The sequence below is a fragment of the Eucalyptus grandis genome, chromosome 9, assembly GCF_016545825.1.
Source record: "Eucalyptus grandis isolate ANBG69807.140 chromosome 9, ASM1654582v1, whole genome shotgun sequence".
Taxonomy (NCBI): Eukaryota; Viridiplantae; Streptophyta; class Magnoliopsida; order Myrtales; family Myrtaceae; genus Eucalyptus; species Eucalyptus grandis.
In genome coordinates this window covers 26,554,339-26,577,570 of record NC_052620.1, presented here as the reverse complement: position 1 = coordinate 26,577,570, position 23,232 = coordinate 26,554,339, and the positions used below count along the sequence as shown (strand labels likewise).

Here is a 23,232-nt window from a genome sequence, read left to right as displayed (position 1 = left end):
CAAAGAAAAGAAAAAAATCTAAAAAAATCATTTAAAAATATTAAAATTATATATAAATGTCAACATCTATGGTCTTACATGGCATTATTGACATCTGTATTAGCGAATTCAAGTTAAAATTGATCAGATGAACACAATTAACAAAATTGACATCCGTATTAGTGAATTTAGGTCAAAATTAATCAGATAAATATAATTGGTAAAACATTACTTTTTTTACTCTTGATTATATTGAATAATGTCATGCCCTAGTCATTCCTAAGGTTCTCCCTCTTTTTCATTTTTGATAGTGTTTGAAATATTAAGGTCCGTATGTTTGCCAAATAATTTAATAAGTTGCGGCCGTTTCAGCTTAATTTCAAAAGTTGAAGGTTTTAACATTATCAATCTAGTCAAAAATTTTATTTTCACGGAACTCACGGCAACGTTTCGAATCTTTTGATTCAGAAGGTGAAGACAAAAAATCAACTTCGACGGGATAATGGAGAGAGAAAGACCTCAAAGGGACGCATGCGTGTTCCTTCACGAGAAATTCATTGCCAATGGATGAGCAAGCTCCATCATGGTGCATAGATGAGCAGCTTTATTCATAGGGACATGTTCCTTCACGGGTGCGGTACGAAAGGACTGAAGCTTTATTCATAGGAACTTGACATGTTCCTCCATGGCCAATGGATGAGCAGGTTCGATTTATTGGGTGCAGTACGAAAGGACCGAAGCTTTAAGCAACCCTTTCCAAAGCGAATGTGCCCACACACGTTCTCATTAGAATGCAAATCTCTCTCCCTCTCTCTCTCTCTCTCTCTCTCTCCGGGGAAGAATGCTGAACGGTGAAAACCAGTGCTCCACCAGGTGAGAGAGACCGGAGAGCCGTTCGAAAGCGAACGGAGGCGATTAGGAAGCAAGCCGCTGGTCTCGGAGAACCTATCGCCAAGCAGCAGCAGGTTCTCTCTCCCTCTCGAAAGCACGTCAAGACAGGAAAATCACTTCTTTGTGCACCTACTTTTTGTTACAACAATTTCAGGTTCTAAGAATTTCTAAAACACATGCTGTTCTGATTTCTTTAGTTTCGCATAATCGGAATTTATATAAACTCATAGATGCAGGGTCCTTTTTTGAAACTCTCGTTTACGTAGGCCCTTAGAATCTGCCAAGGACCTGATCTTTTTATGTGTGTTTGTTGTTAGAATCAAACTGGAAATCTCACCTCTTTTACCTTATTCTTAGGTGTGTTAATTGACCTAAGTTCAGGACGATTTCTAATTCTTTTCCTTTAACCGACAGATGGTGTTGGAAACACAGAGTATAAAAACATCTCCATCATTTGAAGAAGCCAACGGTGTCTGTGCATCACATACGCGAAATGGTTCTGCCGATAGAAGGAGTTACTTTCTGGGAGAGGTTCGTGAAAGACGACAGTATGAGGCGTTACTCGATATCCTTAAACCATTTTTATTGAGTGAAAGTCTAATAGACATCTAATTAACTGCAGGTTATGCAGCCATATCAAGCTGAACCTGGTGTAGAGCTGAATCTATCAGTCGGTGATCACGCCATTGTCCCAAAGGTTTACTGCTTTGCTCAAATAACTAAGTTAATACATTATCCTAGTATTAATTGGTCAATGTGAATACAACAGCCTTCAAACAATCGTGGGGGTCACATTTGGATTGCTTCTAACATTAAACCTGCAACCTCGATGACCTGCTGACAAGGCAAATAGAGCACTTGTTCCTGTTAGCTTAAGATGTCTCTTGTTATGGCAAAACTATCACCTAGAGGGGGTGAAGAGGTGATTATGCGGAAAACAAAAAATTTAATTTAGAGATCTAGTAAGACAACTTCTAATGAAGTGGTTTGATCTTACTAGTGCACAATTTTATTGTGAAAAAAATAAAGATGTAAGGGATAGAGAATTGCACACTCAAGATTAAAGTAGTTAAGCTTTTGCAAGCTTACGTTCACCGTCCTGCCCTACAAACAATTGGCTGAAATCCACTGATGAGAACCGATCAAAGGTTACAAGCTCTGAGCTCCGACATTCAAGCTCATGTGTATAGTTCTTTCACACACTCTCAACCTCTAAAAGATTATACAATTTGGCTCACTAAATCAAATGCAAAGTGATCACAAATACCCTTCAGACTTTGAGAATTAAGAGCCTCGGTACTCGTAAAGCGAACTAAATTCCTTATTGTAAAGCTGACTGTCGGACATGTCTTCGAAAGGATCAAATCACCCGTTGGTCTTTGATTTGGTTGAGAAGATTTGGTGGTGTGAGGATCGCCGAGGTTGAAGCTTCCCGTAAGAATTGCTGCCCATACAACAAGTCGGGTTTTCAACAGTCGAGTGTATATGTTTATGAAGAGTAACTTGTTGTCGAAGATTTAGGAAAGATTGGAATTTTGAAGGTTTCTGATGAAAACCTTCCTTTTTAAGTTATTCCGAAAAGTTGGCAAGTTTTCCAGTCAATTTAGCCGTTGCACAAAAATATATTCCTTCTTAGCCAGTAAATTGAATGTTTGAAAAGGAAAGCTTTATCAACGACTTTAATTCTCATCGTGATCATCAGACTTTCTTTCCTGAAAAATTCTTTATAATCAAATTTCAAAGTCAATAAAGTTTTATCAATCATCAAAATTAATAAGGGAATGTTTTCACAACATCTCTTACCCAGTCTACTTCAACAACGCATTTGGCTTATTAAAATGCAATTCAACTTGATAGCTACTTAACATCGAGATGGTAACTTATGCTCTCCTTGGAGTTGGGGACTGCCATTGTCATGCTCGTATGATCAGATTGATTTTCTTCATCACGTTTATCCATTTTTCAGTCTGCTCATTTCCCTACTAAGGGTGTAAGGTAGGGGCCAGGGGATAACTGATGTTTATTCATTCTAAAAGCAGCAAGTAGATAAAGTAGTTTGGCTGGTTGATAAAATAAAGAAAATCATTCTATAGGTTTTTCCTTTGATGAATGGACTGATATGTGAATGCTGCTTGATTGATAACGGGATTAAAATTAGGCAAAGCTTTCATATTCAAAAGCTAGAGGTGGAGTCAAATGGTGTGTTTTAGATGATCCTCTACATTGTCATTTTTATGTAGTTTACTCATTTAAGTTTGACCATCTTGGACTTAGTAGTAAAACAAGGATTCATCTTCAGTGTCTATTGAGGGGCTATGGATGATTCTATCTTAATGATTCTAATTCTATACACCTTGCTTTGTCTTTGCCTTGTAGATCGAAAAAATTCAAGAATCTGAACTATCAGATTTTAATTCAAAGATACGAGGTATGCACTAGCTGCATTTCTAACCTTTTTTCTATTAATGTTTGCCATCATTTTGTACTCTATGTATTTCGAAAACATATGCCACTTTGGCCTGGGTAGTAAATCAATGGTGATGCACTTGGGTTATGAGATTATATATCTTGACGGGAGAATAGAGAAGTGAAATTGACAAAACAATGACTTATATTTTTCGGTCGTCTTTTTCCTTTAATGATTGATTTTCGGCTATTTGTATTTACTTTGATACCCTGGGTGTGGCACCCCAAAATTCAATGACAAGCCGTAAGGTGTGTTAAAGTCTTTAATTAGGTGATAAAATTTCCTAAATTTTATGCTTTAGCCATTAGTCTTTTTTTTAGAATAGATGATGTGTGCATATGATTGTGAAAATTTAAATTTGATAGATTATGATAATAATCTATGCTTGGCCATGCACTTTATAAATTAAATTTCAATAAACAAAATGTCACAAGACTTTGGCCATGTGAAATAAAAGAAAAAGAAAAGAATTGAAAGTGTTTAAAGGTGAAATTTAGGATTTTAAATTTAATTGGGCCTTAAGCCCAAGAGTGGATTGGGCCAAGATAGTCGGCTCAATAGAAGCCCATGGAAGGGGGTTGTTGCCGGCCCATTTAGGCCCAAGGAGATGTGGCCGTCGGCCACAAAAAGAAGGCCCAAGAGGAAGGCCCAAGCCCAAGCCCAACTCCAAGGCCCATGATGCATGCAATAGGACAATTGGCAAGAAGAAGGCCATGCATTGGCCAATTGAAAGGCAATCTCATGGTTGCTAATGATGAGCTCTAGGGGGGATAAAAGGGAAGAGAGAGAGAAGAGTGGCTGGTTCGCCCGAGAGAGAGAGAGAGAGAGAGAGATTGTGCGAGAGAGAGGGAGAGATTGTGCGAGAGAGAGGGAGAGATTGTGCGAGAGAGAGGGAGAGCGGCCGAGAGGGAGGAGGAGCCGAGGAGGAGTTGTCGCCGTCCGACCGCCGTGCTCGTCGCCGTGTGCCGCCGATTCGTGTAGTCTAGAGGCAAGTGGGAGTCCTCTAGCTTCTCTTGCATGCTTGAATGTTGTTTGCATGTTAAATTTTTGGGTGTTTAAGTGAGAAAAACCGAGGTGTGGTTGGCTTATTCTTGAATCGCATGACTGTTCTTGCTCGGATCATGTGAGTCAGAATGTTGTTTGAGCTTGCATGTGTGTTTAGAGTCCGATTTTGGCTTCGATTTCTTCATAAAAGTTGTAGCTAACATCTTGTACTAAAACATACTAAAATTTCGTGGAAAATAATGGAGATTTGAGGGGTTAAAGTCTCATCCTACGGAGACCCCAGATCTGAAAAGATTTTACTGACCTTTGGTTGGATTTGTGGTTGCATGTTGGTTTGTGATGAGAATCTCACTTTTATTTCTTCATAAAAGTTGTAGGGGATATCTTAAACTACAACATACTTAAAATTTGAAGTGAAATGAACAAGTATAGCCTAGTAAATCAACTAGATCTTGAAGACGATGATTCTGGTGATGTATTCCGAGACACCCGAGACTTCATGGACATAGATGATGACTATACTTTGGTTATTTGACCTAGATCTCCTCATGAAACTTGTAAAGGACATCTTGATATATAACATATCCAAATTTCAGAGAAAACGAAAGAGAATAGGTAGGTGAAATCTCAATATTTCGGAGATGTGTACACTGGACGATGCGGTAATGGATCCAGAAGCTTCGTGAGACTGTATAAAATAATCTAAAAAGAATCTGGCTTGGAGTTCTTCATTAAAGTTGTACGAAAATGTCTTTGCTATAACTCAGTAAAATTTCATAATTTTTGGAGGTCATATGGATATTTTAATTGAATTTCTTCGAAAACCGTGCGTTCTGATTTCATCCGAGAATCATAGGATGTTTTGTGAAAATGGTGAGATTGTGTAAAATTCAATTTGGCCATGAATTTTGCATGAAATTGTCATCCTATTGGTTTGTTTAGTGATTGCTTGAATTTTTATAATTTTTGGAAATTTATAGATATTAAATTTAATATTTATGAAAATGGCAAAAGTTGAAATTTAAAAAAAAAATGGATTATTTTATTGGCCATAAATTTCATAAATGATTACACCATGTAGCATGTATGATAAGATATTGGTGTATGTATGACATTGAATTGTGATGCATGTGTGAATCCTATGCCAAGTATGACTTGTTTGATATCACGCCCTATGCCATGTTAAATTGAGATCAAAATAATGGTAAATGTGGATAATGATAATTGAGGAGGTGGTTGTGGTGGAGGATAATGCCCGGAATGTATAGAGATGCATTCTTGGGATGGCCTTGGGAGATTCAGGATGCTCGGAACGTGGGGGTGCCGGAAGCCCTGTCGGAGGTTTCTGCCTGAAGGGAATGCCTCGTGATGCTAGGATTGGGGTGCGGGATGCCCGGCCATGGAGTGTAAATGTCAGAAGCCCTGTCGGAGGTTTCTGCCCGAAGGGAATGCCTCGTGATGCCAGTTGGGATGCGAGATGCCCAGAATGTGGGGGGCCGGATGCTGGTGGCCGGGATGGCCGAATGCGGAAGCCTCGGAGGTCTTTGCCCGAGGGGATGATGAAATTGATGATTTGAGGAATGGATGATGTGGTGATCAAATTGAAAGCTGAAAGTGGAAATTAAACCATGGCATGACATGCATGATATGCATGATGATGATAATGATGATGATATATGATATGCATGATGATGAGGATGATGATGATGATGATGATGATATGTGATGTGAAATAATGATGATCACCCATGGCATGACATGCATGATATGCATGATGATGATAATGATGATATATGATATGCATGATGATGAGGATGATGATAATAATATGTGATGTGAAATAATGATGATCACCCATGGTATGACATGCATGATGATATACATGATGATGATAATGATGATGATATATGATATGGCACGATGACGTGTAATGTGATGATGTCATGATGATGATGACATGTATGATATAATGATGCCATGACAATAATGACATGTGTGATGTGGTGATATCGTGATGATGATGACATGTATGATAAAATGATGCCATGACAATAATGACATGTGTGATGTAGTGATGTCATGATGATGATGAAACGTATGATATAATGATGCCATGATGATGATGACACATATGATATGATGACGCATGATAGTATGCGCATGGCTTCAAGGTAAGTAACGCCTGTAATGCATGTATGATTTGCATGATGCATTGAGTTGTTATTGGATTCCTTATCTGCTGAATGGTTGTACTCACCCCTTTTGGAGACCAACATTTCAGATTAGCAGTATGCCACTTCCTGCCGTCACGCGGGGTGCATTTTATGGGTTACTGTCCGACGTCGAGGTAGAGTGTGAGGAGTTGTTTGTCCTTCGTGCCGGACCGACATACATATGTGTGCTTATTTGTTTTGTTTCGTACGACATAAGCCCGGTCGGGGGCCCGATTGTCCAGGAGTTTGTCTCCGTTCACGTTCGCCGCGATGGGGTGATGAGAGGGATGCTGCCACCGCCGCTGCCGCCTGACGCGCCAGACTGAGTGTGAGGCATGTGCGTGACGAGTAGGGGCTGTTTCTTTTTGGATAGTTAGTCGACACTTATGATGGGGTTGTACACGTGAGAGGTAGAGGGTCTAGGGTTCTTTTTTGAGGTTTTAGGCTGGACATGGCTGAGTCCTAGTTTTTCCTATTTGATGTACCGACCCAAAAGAAGTCCCATCTTGAAAATATATGTAAATAAAGTGTCGTGGCTTGTCTATAAAATCATGATAATTAGTGGTGTGTATTTGTATCATGGTTGGTAGGGGGAGAGATGGTGATGTTTTAATTTGCTTCCGCTAGTGAGTTGCGTTGGGACCGTTTTGTTTAAAAAAAAAAAAATGTATCTATGAATTGCGACGCTTCTTCTAAGTGTAGAACAAAAGGGTAATAAGATGTAACATCGGTGCTTGTGGCGACCTTCGAAGGGTTCGGGGTGCTACACTGGGGTCCTCCAATTCTTGGAAATTTGACATTTTCAAGAAAGTGGGTATATCTGCTAGTCCGCGTTTCACCTCTCTTCGCCAAACACTCGGAGAAGTGGCTGTCAGAATCCGAATCGATGGGTCCGAACTTGTCTTTTCTCCCCCTTTCCAGATTCTCCCTCTTGCTTTTCCGGACCAGATCGAACCGGTCCTTTGATTTAGGAACCGATGGTTCATGGCCTCAAACGATCCATGTCACTGGCCTTTGTCCAAGAGCTGGAGTCTAGCCGCCAGCCATAGAAAGCGCAATGTACTAAAGCATTTTAACAAACTAAAGAAGTCATGCCCATTTCGTTGCTCAACAGCCTCAAATGGCAAATTGGTCAACATGAGTAAGGAAAAAATGACCTTAACATACATTATCTCTTGTAGTAGTAGTCCTCATTTTGAGGTTTCTTATTTTATTTGAAGTTACAAAGTATTTTAGGCGTGAACCAAGTATTTTAGGCTCTTTTGCACCATTTTTAAAATTTATTCTGTGAAGATCTTCACATATCTTCTTTCACATCGAATATTTTGTAACTAATTTCCCTTTTGCATGCATTTACCCGCATCGCAAGTGCTTGAGGAGTCGACAAATGTTATATTAATTAATTTATTTTTTAAATTTGTGTGGATAGATACTTTATATTTTATTCGAAAAATGGCATGTGCAATTTGATGTTCACAACGATTAAAGTAAGACCGAACTCCTCTCCATTTCTTCTTTTGTCCTTTTTTCCACTAATATACATCTCGAAAATGATTATCTAAAATTGTAATAATTGTTTTCCTTTCCCTCTCCTTTTTGGATGGTGCAGGGAGGGGGACACACAGCTCCGGAGTACAGACCCAAAGTCTTGCAACGGTGTACAAATGGTTCTCTTACTACTCTCTCTAGCTCATTTCCATTGGCTTTTGGATTAGATGGTTCTCTTACTATCCTTTCTAGCTCATTTCCATTGGCCTTTGGCTAGGAATTTGAACCAAATCCAGATTAGTCACTTAATGATAATGTGATTCTGAATGTATTTTTTCTGTCAGGGAAATTTAGCGTATACCAATTCAATCTTGATGTATTTTGTGTATTTATTAAACGTGTTGACATTAGTCATATTTACTCTAGTAGGAAAAAAAAATCCAAGGAAAATCATTTGGTGTACAAGGACAGGAAATCCTCAATGACTTTTTCACTAAATATTCCGAGCATGGTTATTGTTTCTCTTGACGGCTCCCTCAACCAATAGTCAAAACTCCCAGTAAAAGAGTATGCAATAATTGAAACATGTTTCAATTTGATCGTGACAATGTTTTAAATTAAGTTAGGTGCTAAAAAAATTTGAGGGTAAATATGTTAGGAGTATTAAAACTTATTGTGAGAATGTAATTAAGTTTTAAAATATTTATAAAATGTAATTAAATTTTAAAATTTGTCAAATCGGTGCTATCGAGTCCTTCAATCAGCTTTGTCCAAATTAACTAGCGGAAAAATCTGATCTGCCCTTTTCCGTATTATAATTATATTCAAAAGAGCAGGGCAAGCCTTCTTTGTCCGCTCTCTGTTCAATTTCGCCATTCCCGTCAAAATTCCAATCTACAAGCTCCAAAACTCTCGTTCTCGCACCTTCGACGGCTTTGGCTTCGTCGTCAGTCCCTGTTTAATTTCCAATTCACTGAACTCCTTTCGTGTGCTGCCTTCCTTGCGGCCATATTTTGCTCGCTTTCGGCCTGGGGAAGCACAAAGCAAGCTTAAGATCCAGATCTCCCCTTCACCTCCACTCCGAACAAACTTCGACGAATGGGCCGAACGCGCGGATGCTTCCGAAGCTCTGAACAGCACGCTCCGGCACAGCTGCGAGTTGAGCCGGCCCAAGCACTTGTCCAACCTTGGAACAACTCTGCCAGTTGCCATCGACAGCCTGGCCCGCTATGTCTGAGGAGTGGCTCGATGAAGCAAAACAGCCCATGGCTCTTTTTTTTTTTTTTTTCTTCTAACAGCCCATCCTCTTAAAATAGAAATAGTCAATGATGGTCCGGACAGACAACCAACGGTATACGCCCTTCGTGTGATCCATCCTCCCCAAACAGATTTCCGAACTATCTTCCCTGAACCCTCAGCAGCAAATTGAAAATGACTCTGAACTTCAGGTTGGTTATGGAGGGATTGAAGGACGGAATTGATGGATGACTCTAGCATAGGCGCCGATCGCTGCTTCGACATGAGCAGTGTAGATAGTATTTACAGGATGGACATGTAAAACTAGTCTTGATACGGTCAACCGTTGCTTTAGATTGGGAATGACAATGGAAGGTAGGTTTGTGACGGAATTGCTAGATTCCTTGCATTGGCGGTATCCCTGTCTTTGAGATAATGGCATTGTTGTGTTGGCGCAAGAAACAAAGAAACAAATATAATCTGATATTTTTGCGTGATAAACCAGACCGGGCCTCGCCGCCCGTTAGCATTGACATGGCCGCCTCTGTAATGAGAGGCATTGTCCTGCTTGTGGGGAGCTCTTCGTGACACTATTTTGGCTGTATTGATCCTTCGTGGAATCTGCATTACAACAGAGAGAGACGCTGGGCGGTGAAACTTGGGTTTTTAGAAAAATTATGACGCAACCGAGTAAATTCTGCGTAATATCTCTCTCCCCTTATTGGAAAACTTGGATTTGGCTTAGGAATATAGATACGGTATGACTCCTAGTTATAAGCATCATGAATCATTCTATGATATTCGTATTTAACAATGCATTCGGAAAGAAAAATAGATGTTCCTGTAATGGATCTAAAATGCTTTTTGGGAAGCAATGCGCGCGTCTCCTTTTCCTTTATAAACTTTTTCGTTTGAAGCAACCGAAAGGAAACACAGGATAAGAAGAACCTGAAGTGACTAATGAAGACTTGACCATGGCAGGAGCCCATGGTGGATGGATAGCTTTAAGAAGCGCGACAACGCCGCGTCCATGGGGACAGGACATGGATGTTCCCAATTGACCATGAAATGAGGATGTTAATTACTCGTGGCACGAGCTATATCCCTGGAGTGATGTCAAACAAGGAACCATGATAACTTTTTATATATTCCTCTGGCGAAAAAATTAATATAAAAATTTAAACATATTATATTTATGTTACTTTTGTCAATTTTTTTTTTAATTATACAAATTTATTTTTTTATTTTGATAATTGAGTTTACTGGCCAATTTTAATTGGAAATTTCTGATATAGATGCTTTTTTATTTAAAAATTTGATTTATATATTTTTCTTCTAATTCATTTTTTTTTTCATTTAAGTCCGATAAGGGTCGACCAACCCTTGTTGTCACAAGTGAGGCTAGCCATGGGCAAGGCATGACCTTGCCCAAATAGCCACCGGGCCAAGATTGCGAAGCCCTCAATCGGCAAAGGCTGGTCTTTTGCTTGCAACCAGTAGGGGCTTCACAATCCTCCCCAAGGGTCCAACGAGGGGCGGTCGGCCTTTCCCAAATTTGATAGGATAAAAACAAAGAAAACAGAGAAAGAAAATCTAAAAAAATCATTTAAAATTATTAAAATTATATATAAACATCAATATCTATGGTCTTACAGGACATTATTGACATCCATATTAGCGAATTCAGGTTAAAATTAATCAGATGAATACAATTGGCAAAATTGACATCCATATTAATGAATTTAGGTCAAAATTAATAAGATGAATACAATTGGTAAAACATTACTTTTTTTTACTCTTGATTATATTGAATAATGTCATGCCCTAGTCATTCGTAAGGTTTTCCTTCTTTTTCATTTTTGATAGTGTTTGAAAAATTAAGGTCCGTATGTTTGCCAAATAATTTAATAAGTCGCGGCCCTTTCAGTTAATTTCAAAAGTTGAAGATTTCAACATTATCAATCTAATCAAATTTTTTATTTTCACGGAACTCACGGCAACGTTTCGAATCTTTTGAAGGTGAAGACAAAAATCAACTTCGACGGGATAATGGAGAGAGAAGGACTCGAAAGGGACGCATGCGTGTTCCTTTACGAGAAATTTAGGGTGCGTTTGGTAATGTTTCTGTTTAAAAATTGTTTTAGGAAACAGAAATAAAAAAAAAATGTTTTTGTTCCGGGGAACAATTTTTGAACAAAAAAAACGCGTTTGGTAAACTTGTTTCGGGAATAAAAATGAACGTAAAACACGTTTCATAAATTTGTATAATTTTTTTATTTCTTTTAATTTTTTAATATTTTTATTTTATTTTTTCTATTTTCTTTCTTATTTTTTTCATTTTTTCTTTTCTTTTTCCTTTTTTTCTTCTTTTGGCCGGCGACCTCGCCCAGATTTGGCGAGGCCGAGCCGCCCAACGGCCTGGCGACGCCGACCGGGCGTTGGCCGGTGAGGCTCGGCGCCGCGGCCACCGGATGAGGTCGGCCTCGCCTGGGGCCGCGACGCTCCGGTGAGGTCGCCAGCCCTCAATGGCCGGCCGCCGGCCATGGCCGAGGCCGGCGACCGGCCAAAAAAAAAAAGAAAGAAAAAGAAGAAGAAAAGAAAAATAAGTGTTTCTAAATTTTGTTTGAAACAAGAAACAAATGTGTTTCGGGAACAAAAAAATAGTTTTGGAACAAAAACGCAAACAAACGCGTTTTGCTTTTTTTTGTTCTAGGAACAAAAATATATATATATTTTTATGCTAGAGGAACTGCTTTGGCCGACAGCAGCCACGTAAACCCCCAAGTGTCGTTAGCGGGGAAACTACCACCCCAACGCCATGCTTAAGTCACCACACAGAAAGTCACCACATAGCGCTTCAGCCTCCTGCCTCCCTGCTTCGCAAAGGCTTCGAACCTTGGCCTCTTCGGTGGAGGACAAATGATCTACCATCCACGCTGCAACGGCCGGTGGTAATAGATAAGAACATAAATTTTTATTCTTGAGAAGATAAACAAGTTGCAAATAAACAGGCCCTTAGTGGATATAGATGAGCAGCTTTATTTATAGGCCGCAGTACGAAGGGACCGTGTTCCTTCACGAGAAATTCATTGCCAATGGATGAGCAAGCTCCATCATGGTGCATAGATGAGCAGCTTTATTCATAGGCACATGTTCCTTCATGGGTGCGGTACGAAAGGACTGAAGCTTTATTCATAGGAACTTGACATGTTCCTTCATGACATGTTCCATCATAGTACGAAGGGACTGCAGGCACTGTGGACATGTTCCTCCATGGCCAATGGATGAGCAGGTTCGATTTATTGGTGCAGTACGAAAGGACCGAAACTTTAAGGGCGTGCATGGAAACACTCCAAAAAAGTGTTTCCGGCACACTTCTGTACGAAAAGTGTTCCCGGGAACAAAAAGGAACGTAAACGCGTTTGGTTGCATTTGTTCTTTTTTTTATTTTTTTGTTTCTAGAACGAAATAAGAACAGAAAAAAAGAAACAACAATTTGTTGTTTCTTGTTCCAAAACAAAAATGAAGAAACATTTCCGGCAAGCTTCTTCTCTTCTTTTCTCTTTCACCTAGGCCGTAGGCCTCGACCATGGCGGCGATCGGCGTCGAGGCTCGGCCTCGCCCGGCCATGGCGAGGCTCGGGCTCGCCGGATCTAGGCGAGCCCGAGCTCGCCCGGCCAAGCGAGGCTCGGCCTCGCCGCGCCGGCGACGCCAAGCCTCGCCTTGGGCGGGCGAGCTCGGGCTCGCCAGATCCGGCGAGCCGAGCCTCGCCATGGTCGGGCGAGGCCGAGCTCGCCCAACCAAGGCGAGCCGAGGGCGGCGAGCCTCGCCGTGGGGGCGAGGGTGCCGGCCCCGTCGACCGGTCGCACGGGAGGCGGTGGCCGGCCGAAAAAAAAAAAAATAAATAAGAAAGGAAAAATGAAAAATAAAATAAAAATATTTAAAAATTAAAAGAAACAAAAAAAAGAATAAAATTTACCAAACGTGTTTTCATTTTTTATTCCTGACCAAACGTTACCAAACGCATTCTTTTATTTAAAAATTATTTTAGGAGTAAATACTTTTTTTTTTTTTCGTTAAGGGAACAAAAAAAGAACAGAAACGTTACCATTCGCACCCTAAACAATCCTTTCCAAAGCGAAAGTGCCCACACACTCTCATTAGAATGCAAATCTCTCTCCCTTTCTCTCTCTCTCTCCGGGGAAGAATGCTGAACGGTGAAAACCAGTGCTCCACCAGGTGAGAGAGACCGGAGAGCCGTTCGAAAGCGAACGGAGGCGATTAGGAAGCAAGCCGCTGGTCTCGGAGAACCTATCGCCAAGCAGCAGCAGGTTCTCTCTCCCTCTCGAAAGCACGTCAAGACAGGAAAATTACTTCTTTGTGCACCTACTTTTTGTTACAACAATTTCAGGTTCTAAGAATTTCTAAAACACATGCTGTTCTGATTTCTTTAGCTTCGCATAATCGGAATTTATATAAACTCATAGATGCAGGGTCCTTTTTTGAAACTCTCGTTTACGTAGGCCCGTAGAATCTGCCAAGGACCTGATCTTTTTATGTGTGTTTGTTGTTAGAATCAAACTGGAAATCTCACCTCTTTTACCTTATTCTTAGGTGTGTTAATTGACCTAAGTTCAGGACGATTTCTAATTCTTTTCCTTTAACGACAGATGGTGTTGGAAACACAGAGTATAAAAACATCTCCATCATTTGAAGAAGCCAACGGTGTCTGTGCATCACATACGCGAAATGGTTCTGCCGATAGAAGGAGTTACTTTCTGGGAGAGGTTCGCGAAAGACGACAGTATGAGGCGTTACTCGATATCCCTAAACCATTTTTATTGAATGAAAGTCTAATAGACATCTAATTAACTGCAGGTTACGCAGCCATATCAAGCTGAACCTGATGTAGAGCTGAATCTATCAGTCGGTGATCACGCCATTGTCCCAAAGGTTTACTGCTTTGCTCAAATATATATGTATATATATATATATATAGTATTAAGTTAATACATTATTCTAGTATTAATTGGTCAATGTGAATACAACAGCCTTCAAACAATTGGGGGGGTCACATTTTGGATTGCTTCTAACATTAAACCTGCAACCTCGATGACCTGCTCACAGGGCAAATAGAGCACTTGTTCCTGTTAGTTTAAGATGTCTCTTACCCGATCTACGTCAACAACGCATTTGGCTTATTAAAATGCAATTCAACTTGAAAGCTACCTAACATCAAGATGGTAACTTATGCTCGCCTTGGAATTGGGGACTGCCTTTGTCATGCTCGTATGATCAGATTGATTTTCTTCATCGCGTTTATCCATTTTTCAGTCTGCTCATTTCCCTACTAAGGGTGTAAGGTAGGGGCCAGGGGATAACTGCTGTTTTTTTTTTTTTTTTTTTTTTTTTTTGGTGAAAGGTAAGAATGGGGATAACTGATGTTTATTCATTCTAAACGCAGCAAGTAGATAAAGTAGTTTGGCTGGTTGATAAAAAATTGAAAATCATTCTATAGATTTTTCCTTTGATGAATGGACTGATATGTGAATGCTGCTTGATTGATAACGGGATTAAAATTAGGCAAAACCTTCATATTCAAAAGCTAGAAGTGGAGTCAAATGGTGTGTTGTAGATGATCCTCTACATTGTTCTTGTGACTGTCATTTTTATGTAGTTTACAAATTTAAGTTTGACCATCTTGGACTTAGTAAAACAAGGATTCATCTTTAGTGTCTATTGAGGGGCTACGGATGATTCTATCTTAATGATTTTGACTCTATCCACCTTGCTTTTGTCTCTGCCTTGTAGATCGAAAAAATTCAAGAATCTGAACTATCAAATTTTAATTCAAAGATACAAGGTATGCACTGGCCGCATTTCTAACCTTTCTTCTATTAATGTTTGCCATCTACTTTGTCTATTTAGAATACATATGCCACTTTGGTTTGGGTAGTAAATCAATGGTGATGCACTTGGGTTATGAGATATTTTGATGGGAGAGTTATTCACGATGTTTGTTTCGTGTTATATTATCCACTACTGTATTTCGTATTGTGTTTCGTATTCCGATGACTGACTAAGTTAAAAGGCTGAGTTGTTGATAGATGGTTGTGGTGCAACACTTGTTGTGGATGATGCTGTATTTAGTGATATTCGGGTGTTGTCTTGTAGAATTTGTCCGCCACTATTAATTATAATTCTTGTGAGAAGCCCAAATTGCATATTTTGCATGACGGGATATTAACACATGCTGCTTTTGAGTATACTCATGCTATTTTTAAAAGGTTTTATGAAGAATTTTTACAAATTGAAATCAAGTATTGTTTTCAATGGATTGGTTTATGAATACACTCTCAAGTGTTAGGAGATTCAAGGTGAACATATTATCTCATGTTGAATTTTTAGTTTCTTATGAATGTAAATTATTTGAATAAAAAATGTATGTATTGAATGAGAACGTATCGGTTTCAGTTGTTCCATCTTATATTTCAAAAGATATGGACTAAGAGTGCAAAGTAAAGGTATATTGATGATGAATTTCATGAAATGTTACTAGGTCCATCTACCTTTAATAGATTTTCCACATTATGCAAAATGCTTATGAAGTGATGAGTTTGGGAGCTCAAGATGTAAATACTATGAGAATAACAAAGAACTTGGATGCAATAGTAATTGAAATTTCATGATATAACTCAAGTATGGTTGCGACAGATGGTGCTAGTGATAATGATGATAATGAAGTTTCTTTGTGTGATTTGTCAGTATTAGATTCCCTTCGGATCCCTTTGAAGAAAAGGAAATGGAATAAGTTATGGAATGCTTACAAGCTCAAGTGAGGAAAAAAAAGAAAAAAATCCAATAAAGTAATACTTGATGCTGGTAGAAAATCAAGGTTAGTTGATTGACATAGAGTTCTAGTTAATATGTCTAGTTTATTTTTCTACTTATGCTACATGATATCAATTAATACAATTCTTATTTGGTGATGTAAAGCTGGCTGTCCAAGCAACGTTCAAGTAACGTCCAAGCAACGCATGTTGAGACTCATTTGTGAGAATGAATTATTCAAGAAATTCAAATCAAATTCAAAATGCATTTTTGTCTTGGCAACCTTGAATGGTCTTGTAGTAAATCTTAATTTTTATAATGAGGTATGTCTCTCTAAGTTCAACATCTGTATTTGCATTTTATTAATTTGATCATTTTGTTTTTCATATAGATGCAACTGGCATACATTATGCCACCAAGAATTACGAATGGGTTTTTCCTATTCACTAATCAATATATTAATTTAATGTTTGGCTGAAATTTAATGTCCCATAGAAGTATTTTGTTACATTCTATTAATGAGGTCATTATTTTTATATAGTTGCTATCATCATACTTCATGCTATGAGGGACTATGAAAGCCATTTAAGATTGCAGCGTTGTTTCATTTATAATAAACTATTTAAGTGCTTGTTGATAATGGTTTCTGGAGTATCGTAATAGATCCCATGAAACATTATGAATCAGGTCTAAGTTGTCTCACTTTTGTCGATGTGACATTATTTGACATGATATTTATGCATGGCCATTGTTTAGAAAATTATGCATTTTCTCAATATATATTTTATTCATTTGTACAGGATCAAGATGAATTTGAATAAATTGAATGATTCTGAAGGACAATGGACAATCATATAAAATCATCACGAGGCATAAGATAGCAGCATGGTCGTTTCTTATGCTTGTTAGAATTCTTCTATCTTTTGTGTTATTTGGAAAGCTTGATAGTAGAAGGACCATAAAGAAGGCATATATTTTTATATTGAGCAGTTTGTTGAATATATTGGATGATATGTTAAGAAGTCCTAATTTGACAAAAATTGATGGTTTTGGTGTGTAATTACATGTACTTTTAGCAACACAATCATTGTTTTTTATGCTTGTAAGAATTCCCTTGTCTCTTGTGGTATTTGGGAAGCTTGATTGCTGAGTACGTGTACTCTATTTTAGCAATTATAAATAATAGATTGTTTGGAGTGTTTGTTCGTCTAAGGGATTAGAGCTAGAAAAGTACTCGGACAAACCATTTGTTACTCTTTTCGATCCACTGCTTCGTTGACGACAATTTCATGAATATGAATGTTGGAAACATTTAACGCAAGAGAGAGTAGTTGAGCTGGCTTTGGCCAACGGCAATGCGATGAAGATATTGAACGCAAATCCAAAAATACAAATTGTTTGATTCAAGCTATCAAAAGTATCTATTTTTTCTTGAGAAGTTGTCCTAATAAAAGAGTAAATAGTACACAAACAAGTAAGACGTTAAACAGGTGCACATTATGCCTCAATCCCTGTACCATCTCATTAGCGTTCTTTTGTTCATCCTTCAAATGCTCAAGCAAATACTTGATATTTCTCATGTCATCTTGAACTTGCATTGACGACATCTGCTCTTTCCGTATATGAATCCATCTATTTTCTAACCATTATCGGGGATGTCTCAAGTCCCCAAGTGGAAACACTAATTCTCGTTTTTCTCTTGCATAAGGCAATAAGTGAATATTAGGAACAAGAGGGGGAGAAGCAAAGCGAAAATATGATACGAGAATCTGTACAACAGGAAGAAAATTCAAGAAAGTATAATCTCTTTCAAACCTGGGAAATGGACACCGAGTCTATCTTCAGATTCTGTATGGACCACAATGCCCTCTCGCCACCCATCATTCCACCAAGCATCCACGACAGTCCCAACATCAACCTCCTTTGGAACTTCACATTCTTTGGACTGTTCAGATGGCCGAATCATTGACCTTCCGAGAATTTTGAGACCAAATTCATCAGGAGCAGCCACTCTACATGCTGGAATCCACTCCTGTAATGTCCACCCAATAAAACATGAAATTAGCAAATAATTACAGTTGTAACACCGCATGTAAAATATCTCAACCAAAAAACACAGTAAGTGGTACAAAGAAGAGAGTGTACCTCAAGCTTCTTTGTTTCATCATCTGTATCCAAAATGTCCTGATAACGAAACTTAACTTTGGCATTGGATGCCTTAATGATTGAAGCTCTGAACCAACACCCCCTCAAGCCACTGTCTTGAGATAGCACCTGGACTTCAGAACCTACAATCAAATGATGTGGAGGGTATTTCATCACAATTTGATGCTCGGAGCCTGTAACATCTCGGGGCCCCATTGTGTAATATTGTGCGCTTTGGGTCACCCGCCCTGGTGCGGACGAACCGCCATCCTAGCCACGGTCTTTTTCCTCATGGTTTTAAAACGCCTTACACAGATTAGAGAGACCAAAGCCTATTGTCCCACATCGCCTAAGGAAGGAGGTATTGGTTAGCTTATAAGGTTTTGGTCCCTCTAATTTGTATAACGCGTTTTAAAGCCGTGAGCGAAAAGACTGTGGCTTGGATGGCGGTTCGTCCCCGCTAGGGCGGGTGACCCAAATCGGACAATATTACACAGTGGAGCTCCGGGATGTTATAAGTGGGGAGCCAAGTGGAGCATGCATGAAGGAGTCAGATGCTTCTTCTATTCTTTTCTTTTCCTTGGCGCAGCTGGGCCATCCTGGACTTGAACCAGAGACCTCGCCCGTGAAGTAAATCATCGCACCTACGGTCCAACCAATTGGGAGAGAATCAATAGATTCCTTTTCGGGAGCGATTCATCCTTCTCGAACGCAGCATACAACTCTTCGTTGTACTGCGCTCTCCAAGTGTGCTTGTTCCCCCATTCTTCCTTACCATGGCAAGTCTTTGTGAAATAACTCCGATGAGAAGAAAAAAGAAGGCATTAAGAGACAGACCCTCCTGGCCCAACCCTAGACACGCCCATATCAGAGCCGACTCCCGACCGCGTGTGAGTGTGGGACCACAACAATAATGTTGTCTTGGCCACAACGAGGACATTGTTCTGTTAAGAGGTGGAGAGGAGCCTCGGGATGTTATAAGTGGTATCAGAGCTGACTCCCGACCGCGTGTAAGTGTGGGACCACAACAATAATGTTGTCTTGGCCACAGCGAGGACATTGTTCTGTTAAGAGGTGGAGAGTGTGATAACCTCCTCTCTTGTCCCACATCGCCACTCTTCATCTTTTGTCCCACATCGCCTAGGGAGGGAGGTCTTGGTTAACTTATAAGGCTTTGGTCCCTCTAATCTGTGTAACGCGTTTTAAAGCCGTGAGGGAAAAGACCGTGGCTGGGATAGCGGTTCGTCTGTGCCAGGCGGGTGACCCAAAGCAGACAATATTACACAGTAGGGCCCGGAATATTAGAGAGCCCATTGCGCATCTCAACGGCATCACTAGGATTCATATGTTTCAGGACATCCTGATTCTAGTAACCTTCAACTTGAGTAATGTCAAAAGGCTTGACATCATCTTCTTTGAAAAGGTTGTGGCAAACAAATATTTCCAATGAAGATTTGCTTACTTCATTCATATATTTCTCGAACTGGTGGGGCTGAGAACAGTAGCCACACTATGTATACATTTTGTCAAAATATGTTTCAAGTTTGATCCCAATGTAAAACCTTGAATATTTTAAATTGGATATTTTATGGACGTCTGAAATTGAGCAATTCATGATGCGGAAATTGTGTTTGTGTTGAAATTGCGATCAAGAAAAGATTTTAGATTATGTTTTGATATCCACAGAAATTATCTTTTGCATTATTTGAGTTTGTTGAGACTCATAAAAGCCGTGAATTTGTAGATTACAAGAAATAAAAGCTATGTTAGAAAAGGAAACAAAATCGTGGCAATCCCAGTCGGTGTAGACTTGGAACTTTGACTTAGACCATGGGCACATATTTATTATTTTTATATGTGCATGTGGTAAGACGTGGAGAAAAGGTTTTGCTTTGTTGTTGATATGAGCATTTAAGAGCTGTTATTCTAGCGAGTGCTTGGTGGGTTTTCGTTCATGCAATTATATCCGAGAAGAATTAGTATTTGTAGCCATGAAATCTTGTGGTAAGATTTATGTGTATAATTCATTTATGAGGTTAAGAGATTATTTCGCAAGAAATTTCGGATCTAAACATTGGATTTGTTATTGAGTGTAATTGGGGCTTAAAAAACACTAGAAAGTATTTGAGTGACACGAGTATGTAATCTCATGTATCTCTTGATCAATAGTGAAATTCAATGCATGCTCTCCTCGTGAACATAGGTCACTATGATCGAATCACGTAAATCTCACGTTTGATTTATTTTTTTTATTATGTTTATTTTATTGTTCAATCGCTTGTTTTCCGTAACAATTGGTATCAGAGCTAGGCTTGGTGGAGTTGAAGTGAATTGATGGCAATAGAAGAAGGAAAAGTGGAGATCGACAGATTTGATGGGAAGCCATTTTGGTTCCTGGAAGATACAAATCGAAGATTATCTTTGTCAAACGAAACTACACTTATCCTTGTCTAGGGACAAGCAAAACAAAGTTAGCACTTTGGGTGGAAATGCACGTATTTATTTATCAACCATACAATTGCCGAGAAGCCTGCTTAATCCTACATAGAAATTTACGAAGACAACGTACCCAAACTCCCCTATCTTTTCTGATGGTCTCCAAATGATCCTATTCATGGAAAGGCTTCTCTTCAAGGTAAAAAGATGTAATATATTATTGTTTCTATCAAGGTTTGGCTGGAGCCCAGAGACGATGAAGTAAGCTAATTGAGATTTGCTGAATAGACGAGTTATGGGTGTTATTTAGTTAATGTTAGCTCGTAATTTCAAGTTTAACATTGTGGAGGAAAAAAATACCGCTAATTTGATGAAAGCCCCATCAGATATGTACAAGAAGTCCTTTGCCATCAATGAGGTATGTTTGATGCAGCGTCTATAATAAATCATATCAATGAATTCAATGTAATTTTTAGTCAATTGAGTTTAGTTGAAATTGACTTTAAAGATGAGGTACATGTTTTGATTATGTTATCATAGTTGAAGTACTACTGTTATGTTATGGGATTCGAGATTTGATTATGAACAAGAACATCGTAAGAGAGAATCTATCAATATACTATTTTAATAAGTGAAAATAGAGAAAGATTTAGAGCATGTGCCAACAGGAGTAGTACTAATATGAATAGACGCAATCAGTCTATAACTAATGATGTTATTTGTTAGAGCTATAGTAAGAGAAGGCATCTTAGAAGAATTGCCTTGAGCACGTGTCATAGATGCAATAAGTCTATGGCTAGTGATGTTTCTTTTTGCATTTACAAATGTATATTAGCTAATTCTTGTCTCGAGAATTTGTGGATGCTTTGGAAAATTGAATTGAGTGTAGTAGTTGGAATTTGTTTAATGTTATTTGGCACACGGCTTACTTACTATTGAGAGTGGGAAGTTGTGTGCTTTAGTTTTTGATTTAAGCATCATTACGGTTGCTAATTTGCTGAGACTAGTTTTGTATATAAGTGACATGCATGTGAAATTAGCGATGTTGTATGGCTTTTATGGCTCTGTCAAAATTGATATTCAAGTATTGCGGCGTTGTTTTCTTGGATGCTAATGGCATTATCACATCTTAAGCAGCTGTTGGTTGAGCCTCTTTCTTCTTTTTTTCTCATTTGCTTTTGTCTTAATATCTTGTTTCATAATTTGAAAATTCATCGAGAGGTCTGTAGAACTAATGAGTGAATTCCTAGTATGCTACATGGTCTGGCTGATAGCTGGAACAGCAGAAAAAAGCAGCAAAATGTTTTGGGTTTAGGCCGAGATTCAACTTATCGGCAGGTTTCTCGACAATGAGTGTTCATCCTTTGTAGAGGCTGCTCCTAGCACATGAATTGTATTTCATTCAATTTTAACCATAGCATCCACAAGATGCATAGACAAAGAGCATATTGGAAAGGTGCCAGGATCTAACTACTTGTCCATCGTGTGTTCAGTTTAGTTCTGTCCTCTGCCAAGAGCATGGCTTCTTATCCAGTATCCTGAGTTTCTTCTGCTGTAAAATCACCAAACATCATGTTCACTTGCTAGAACAGCGTTTCCGTGACCATAATTTTTTTAACACAATTGTGATCCCGTTGGAAACAAGGCAAACACAAATCTTAAAAACGCCGAATCCACAGCATGATTCGCAACATCCAATCTGCGAAAAAGAGGAACTTTTCTCAATTTACAAATCAAATAATGGTCATGGGACCATACAAAACCACTCCGTGCGCATGGAACATTTTTGGATTACCAGAAGTCTTTCATTTTCAGAGAAATTGTTTCCCGTTCGTATGTAGTTTTCACTCAATTGCAAATCAAATAATGAAAACACAGGAAGGAGAACGCTCAACTCAGTCATGTAGTTTTCCTCTTGCCGGTGCTTTGCATGGTCTGGACATTTTCCTTCACGCTTTGCCTCCAAACTTGGGAAGCAAGGCAAAAGGGACACTAAGAAGGAGCACGGAGGTAGAGGCGACTTGGCGGAGGCGAATATGAGCTCGGGATGAGACAGGCGGGGGTGCTTTAGGGCGAGAGAGAGAGAGAGGAAGTGGTTCCTGGAGGTGGAGGTGGTGGCGGTGGCGGAGGCGACATGGCGGAGGCATCGGAATTGCGGGTCTGAGCTTGAGAGGCGAACGGCGGGACTCTTGAGAGCAAGAGGAAGGAGCGTTTTTTTTTTAAATTAAAAAAGAGGGCGGGCTTCTTTTTCTCGGAAGATGCGGAAGACAGAGGAGAGAGAGTGTCCTAGGGAGGGGGTTTCAACGCGTATGGAGGGGGAAGACAAAGAGGATGCACAAATTTGAAAAATGGACATTGCCTGATGGAGTGGGACCATACTGACACGTGTCGCGTTCTCGCTGCCTTGTCATTTGCCAAGCTGGAGCGTGAGACGTACACAGTATTTTCTCGAACTGAGGAGAGTAACTGCAACCTGCTCTCTTTCTTCAAAGGGAGTAGGCTCCCATGCGGTAGCTTTTATTTACAGGCATGGCCGACAGA

General features: G+C 39.4%; 2 protein-coding genes and 1 pseudogene across 8 annotated transcripts; 2 read left to right on the top strand and 1 right to left on the bottom strand.

Annotated features, from left to right (window-relative positions):
* The first annotated feature begins 517 nt into the window (after positions 1–517).
* Positions 518–6,681, top strand: LOC120288184 (SH3 domain-containing protein 2-like). The gene is made up of 5 exons (XM_039301667.1): positions 518–944; positions 1,285–1,401; positions 1,493–1,567; positions 3,247–3,298; positions 6,624–6,681. Exons 2-5 carry the CDS (start codon positions 1,285–1,287, stop codon positions 6,626–6,628), a joined length of 249 nt encoding a protein of 82 aa, XP_039157601.1. The 5' UTR covers positions 518–944; the 3' UTR covers positions 6,629–6,681.
* A 6,739-nt stretch (positions 6,682–13,420) lies between these two features.
* Positions 13,421–17,256, top strand: LOC104418875 (SH3 domain-containing protein 2). Of its 7 annotated transcripts, XR_005546427.1 has the most exons (6): positions 13,421–13,610; positions 13,950–14,066; positions 14,158–14,232; positions 15,091–15,142; positions 16,045–16,174; positions 16,276–17,256. XR_005546427.1 is itself a non-coding variant. In XM_039301577.1 (5 exons), the coding sequence occupies exons 2-5, from the start codon at positions 13,950–13,952 to the stop codon at positions 16,919–16,921; spliced, it is 255 nt and encodes an 84-aa protein (XP_039157511.1). In that variant the 5' UTR covers positions 13,421–13,610; the 3' UTR covers positions 16,922–17,256. The 7 variants fall into 7 exon arrangements, 3 of the variants coding, with proteins under 3 accessions (XP_039157511.1, XP_039157509.1, XP_039157510.1); XR_005546426.1 differs by having other exon boundaries at positions 15,091–16,174; XR_005546428.1 differs by having other exon boundaries at positions 15,091–16,433; positions 16,911–17,256.
* Positions 17,257–17,899: 643 nt separating this feature from the next.
* Positions 17,900–19,726, bottom strand: LOC120288483 (annotated as a pseudogene).
* Positions 19,727–23,232: the final 3,506 nt, after the last annotated feature.

Bases quoted from the DNA above. Each gene is read 5' to 3' on its own strand.
- LOC120288184 (XM_039301667.1), top strand. From the start codon at position 1,285: ATGGTGTTGGAAACACAGAGTATAAAAACATCTCCATCATTTGAAGAA. The intron at 1,402-1,492 runs GTTCGTGAAAGA...AATTAACTGCAG, and splicing joins GGAGTTACTTTCTGGGAGAG to GTTATGCAGCCATATCAAGC. The intron at 1,568-3,246 runs GTTTACTGCTTT...TTTGCCTTGTAG, and splicing joins ATCACGCCATTGTCCCAAAG to ATCGAAAAAATTCAAGAATC.
- LOC104418875 (XM_039301575.1), top strand. From the start codon at position 13,950: ATGGTGTTGGAAACACAGAGTATAAAAACATCTCCATCATTTGAAGAA. The intron at 14,067-14,157 runs GTTCGCGAAAGA...AATTAACTGCAG, and splicing joins GGAGTTACTTTCTGGGAGAG to GTTACGCAGCCATATCAAGC. The intron at 15,143-16,044 runs GTATGCACTGGC...GTGATTTGTCAG, and splicing joins TTTTAATTCAAAGATACAAG to TATTAGATTCCCTTCGGATC.